The sequence below is a fragment of the Schistosoma mansoni genome, chromosome W, assembly GCF_000237925.1.
Source record: "Schistosoma mansoni strain Puerto Rico chromosome W, complete genome".
NCBI classification, from domain to species: Eukaryota; Metazoa; Platyhelminthes; class Trematoda; order Strigeidida; family Schistosomatidae; genus Schistosoma; species Schistosoma mansoni.
In genome coordinates this window covers 29,795,179-29,800,933 of record NC_031502.1, presented here as the reverse complement: position 1 = coordinate 29,800,933, position 5,755 = coordinate 29,795,179, and the positions used below count along the sequence as shown (strand labels likewise).

Genomic DNA, 5,755 nt, shown 5'->3' with positions numbered 1-5,755 from the left:
ATGCCTCGCGAGATTTGAACCCAGGACCTATCAGTTGAAGTTAGACATTAACACCGTTGGATGCCGGCTCAGTGGTCTAGTGGTTAAGCACTTGCGAGGCATGATCGTGGATGCGCACTGCTGAGGAGTCCCACAATAGGACAAAACGGCCATCCAGTGCTTCCAAATTTTTTATTGTGGTCTAGCTTCAATTGACTCATGATTTCAACTATAAGATTACTGAAATCTCCGCAATAACCCCTTCTGATAATTGAAAATATTGTTATGTGTAAGTATTCTATTAGTTACTATCAAGCGCAACGGATAAACATATTAGCAAATAGGTTGGTCGAGATTACTTTTTACTTGGTAATAATACCAATAAAACTCACGTCTCTATGGTTCTGGTTCTTTTAAAACTCAAGCAATTAGCCAAAGTGAAGTATTCACAAATAAATAAATAAATAAAGCAGGATAAATTTAACGACAATATCATCATTTAAGCTGCTAGTCTAGACTCACTATCTCTGAAATAATCAATCCAAAGTACTTTTATAGATTTTTCTTATTTTCTGGATCTGTATGGAAAAAGAGCTCTAATTCACTGTCCACTGATTTTTATCGTCCGTTGTGTTGTGCATTACTATTTATTTTATTATTTGAAACATCCTTTCGTAAAAAACACTAGGTGTTCAAAAGTTTATTAAAACAGCAGTTTTAACTGCTCATCGTGAAGGTCAAATTAAAACACTTAATGGTCATATCCGCCTTCTACCTGTGTTAAACTCGAAAACGGTATTTGACAGTGGTACACCTTATGAACTCAACTGTAATTGGTCGAAGAAATATGATTTACGGAATCATTTTGCTGTTATTAAGGTTAGTATTTCCTAGTTTATGGACAATACCACTTATTGATTTTATCATACCCATCATTTACTTTAGTTATAAATTTTAAAATCTCAATTGTTTTCCATTTCACCAAATGATATTAGTTGAAAGGCCTGCAGAACTTCGTCAGCTACCAATTCCCATTATTAAATTGAGCGGCAGTTCCTACTCTCTTTGCTTTCCGCGAACAAAATTAAATTTGACAGTTCTTCTGACTAGTACACTATTACCCAAGTCATTGTGTGGCATATGTTGTAAAGTAACGTCACTGTCCAGTACTTATTCTGTTAAGTGATTTCTTTTTTTTTTCTAAATCACTAGACTGCAGTTTTGAATCTCGCTTCACTTATTATGGTTTTATCTGTCGTGTAGTCTTAAACAAGAGAAGTGGCTAGCTCAAACTCGACTACACTAGCCTGTACTTGTATGTTTATGAATTACATTTGTTAGTTTAATCTTTACTTATTTAATGAACTTAATCGACGTTTCTGAATTTAATCCAGTAACTAATATTACGGTGTCTGAAGAGGTTAGTGTTAAGTTCAATGGAAATACTAATATAAGCTGGGTTCCATGTACACTGAATTAGTAGGCATGTTCCATATAAGGGGAGAAAACGCACGTCCCCTAAATCGAACCACTCTTAAAAAACGAACAGAACTATGCGGTTAGGCAAAGATGGATAGTGGCTGGCAGCGGAATCCAGGACGCGCGTTTCGTCTTATTTGGGACTCGTCAGCTGGATGTACCTGCATTTCAGAGTTGATGTTCACTCTGGGACTCAAACCCTGTACCCTCGCTTCAAACGGTTGTTTTTTGATTGGCTAATCAAACGTCTGGCGGCCTGCTTGAATACCTGGGCTATCTGTTTCTGCCATCTAAATATTTCAACAAGTTATCTGTTTTTTTAAATTTGTTTTAATATCTCATTATGTCTTTTAATCGCATAACCTATACAGGCGCGTTTATGTAAAGCTTACGTCCTTTCGCTGCAAAAATTACAAACAAGTACAATAAGAGACATCGTGGTGGTTGACAATATGCATTAAAGAGAATAAACACTAATCAAATGTCGATTCCCGAGCTGCTAAATTCTAACTGCCGATCACTTATTAACGAGGTGGACTATCTCCAATTCATACTAAGTCAAAACATATATCGTAATTGTGGCGTTATCACAACTTATGAATCTTGGTTAACTGATCTACAGGACGATTGCTTAGTATCACTGCGTGATTTCAATATCTATCGTCAGAATCGACCAAGCAATAAAATGAGGTGTGGCGGTGGTACAGTTACGTTTGTAAACGTTAACTGGTGTTGATCTACTTTTGCTTGTTTCAAGTTTTCAAATGACTTTATCGACTGTCTAACTTTAAGACGCCGTTCAAAACACCTGTGTTTACGTTACTAACATCTACATGACTCCTGACTGCACATCATCTGCGCTATCTGTCTTTGCTGATAAATTTACTGAATTCGCCGTTGCTGCCTTCAGTGGTTCACTTTCAATTGTATGTGGTGATTTCAATTCATGTGACTGTAGTTTCCTTACATCACTAGGTCACCTAAATGTAGTGGATTTTCCTACTCGTTTGAGTGCTCATCTAGACTTGGTTTTCATTAATTATGTGGGTACACATGTGACTCGCAAACGTGCTCCATTGTCTAGCTCGGATCACTGTATAATTCGTGTTCTACCTAAAGTATATGGTAAACATGGAAAGAGTACACACTTACACCACACCAAAAAAGTCATATATAGGAATTACTCAGAAGAAAATATACAAAATCTGAAAAACATGTTTTGTACGACTAACTGGGAATTATTTACAGATGACTTACTAGAAAACACCACTGACGTTATCACCTGTTGTCTTAAATTCTGTTTTGATATTTGCTGTCCTACTGAATCCTTCTTTTTAAGTTTTTGATCGACTTACATCTCCACAACTAAAACGACTACGGAGGGAAAAAGAAAGAATGTACGAGGAGAAAAACACTATTGAAGTTCGTAAGTTAAATGGTCAAATAAACCTAGAGATTAGATGTCTCAACTCTATGTTTACTCAGAAACTCCTAACTTGTAAAAGCTCTCCAAGTATGTGGAAACTCTTTAAAGAAATTACAGGGGACAGGCAGACTAGTAGCGATATCCAGCTGAATGTTTGTGACTTAAATAAGTCCTTTGTACGTCAGTCATCTGACATCATGTTCCCTATATCCACAGGTTTGAAGAATAATTGTGTTCCCAGTTTCACTGAAAATGATGTCCGAAAATGTCTCCAGTCACTTAATTCATCCCAATGTTTAGGACATGATGGTATCCCAAAGCTACTTTTTTAAAAATGTGCTGACGTTCTATGTTATCCTTTCAAGACTATCTTTAACAGATCCTTCTCAACTAATCTCATACCATAAATGTGGTGAAAGATAAAGATAATCCCTATATCTAAGAAAGTATCTCGCGATAAAAATGTCAAATTTAGACCCATAGCAATAACTTCACCTTTCCTCGAAATAATGGAAAAATTATTGATACTCCCACTTCAACCTGCAATAAAAGAGCACAGTGATTCGTATCAGTTTGCTTACAAATGCAAAAGAAGCACATTAGATGCCGTTGCTATTTTGCATCACAATGTAGTGTTCGGGTTGGAAAAGGGTAAGAAGTATGTTCGATGCGCTTTCCTGGACTTTACTTCTGCTTTTGATTCTATTCCAAGACACCTTTTACTTAACAAGCTGATCAGCGTCAACACTGACAGCTGGATAACCGATCAGCTATGTTCCTACCTTTCTGGAATAGAACAGTACACTGTGTTTGAATGAAAGTGTTCAACTACTCTACTGTAGGTGTGCCACACGGAGCTGTTCTTTCACCTCTCTTTTTTTCTTTTTTTCTGCATGATCTTCCATCTTCTACAGAAAACACTTTTGTGAAATATGCGGACGACCACACTGTATGTATGCCGATTTCTACCTCCTTACATCCCATAGAAATGAACGAGTTTTTATCTCGTATTGAATGGTGGTCTGTTGATAATGGTTTCTTACTTAATCCATCTAAATGTCAAGCTGTTAACTTTAGCCTGAGACATGGACAGAACCTATACACTATTTTGGGATCCCATAATGCTTGTGCCATTGGAGACTCCTTGATGAACACAGTGTCGAAGGTCAAATATCTTGGTGTTACTTTTTCCTCTGATCTCTCTTGGTCTTCTCATGTTTTACTGTTATCGAAAAAGCTTACCGTTTGACTTACTACATAAAGAGGCTGCATGCTTTTGGGATTACTCGCCATTTACTCTTACAATTTGTAAATTGCTGCATATTACCTATAATGCTATATTGTTCTCCATTATTCTTTCCCGGGCTTTTGAGAAAAGACTGCTGTTTTGCGGAGAGTGCTGAAGGCAATTCGCAAGGTGTGTGGTGAATCTTTTGAGGTCATTATTAATATGGTTGTGGATAGAAATCTTAAGTCTTGCAAACTCTTGGCAGGTGTTATCTTATCAGATACTAACCATCCACTTCATTCATATCTTTCTCCTTGTATATCTTCTGGTAGAACGAGACGTAAATACATTAAAATCCATGCACGCAAGCAAATCTATAAAATTTCTGTAATACCTTACCTAGCAAACATACTCTGTGACGAACAGGCTGTAAGAGTTGACCTAGTAAATAACCTATATTCTTAAGTATGTCTCAAACTCGATAATTTGTACAGACTCCGATTTTCTTAAACCTTTTTTTAATTTCTTTTCTGTTTTTTTTTGTTTTGATTTTCTTTGGTAAAAAACTTGTTGAAATAACTCGTGCTGAGAATTCTATACTGTACCAGATTATAATATTGAATAAAGCCATTAATAATAATCATTAACAGTAAAATAGGCTTGATTACAGTTCAATAACGGAGTGTTCGTGCACTTACCAGGCTGTAATCGTTAATTATACTACCCAGTTATCTAATGTGAAGTATATGCGGGGGTGCCTGGATCTTAATTTTGATCGAAATGATCAAAATCCATGTCTATGATTAGTCTTTCCCTTTTTTATTAATGGATTTACACAACAACGGGTTAGACTGAATACAGTCACAGTGTGGCGTGTGCTACAGATTCAAGCAGCGAGTCCTTGTTTCAAATATAAGGTGGATATGCTGGAACGAGATTTAACTACCACAGTGTTACAAGCTGCAATGATTAATGGCTAAATGTCAATACACCTCCTTGAAGGCTTTTGGCGCCACTGTGTTAAACATGTCTTCAGGTTTCCAAGGTAAGTCCATATCCTAACGTCTTAGCTCTCCAGAGAAATGCCGGAAGTTATATATCGGTGGTTTAGTAGAAAACATCCTCAAAGATGATTTAGTCCGCGAGTTGTCTAAGTGTGGTGAATTAGTTGATGTGTGGGTTGCCAGAAACCCACCAGGATTCGCATTCGCCGAATATGTAAGGTCATCGGATGCTGAGAAAGCAGTAAGATCTCTTAATGGTGTCAACGTTTGTGGCTCAAGAATCAGAGTCGAGTTCGCGCACGGTGGTCGTACTAAAAGCGGTAAGCACTGTTTTAAACGTATTCGAAAGATGGACTACGAATTATTTGCACGACGTAACACGGCTTCGTCTTCATTTCAATTCAGCTATCGGGTCAGCGTTTCATGGTGGTCGATCAGGTGGCAGGGGCTCATTTAGGCGCCGAAATTCCCCTCGTCACAGCAACAGAGATTCGTCATACAACGGTCACCGTTATCCTGATTACGACCAGTTTTCTTCTTTTCACTCATCAGAAGTAACCAATGCTGCGTCGGGCTACCCCTACGGGCCATCAAGCTATCAGTCTATGCTACCTTTCCTCCCGTCTGCGGAATTCATAC

The 5,755-nt window shown here is 37.6% G+C and overlaps 1 protein-coding gene across 1 annotated transcript in view; it reads left to right on the top strand.

Annotated features, from left to right (window-relative positions):
- Smp_055500 (putative dna polymerase I) overlaps positions 1-5,755 on the top strand; it is a gene marked incomplete at both ends in the record, with an annotated part of 23,035 nt that overhangs the window by 16,220 nt on the left and 1,060 nt on the right. The window contains one exon of the mRNA XM_018789300.1: positions 668-858. Within this exon, the coding sequence (XP_018654757.1) occupies positions 668-858 (191 nt within the window). The remainder of the gene's footprint in view (positions 1-667; positions 859-5,755) is intronic.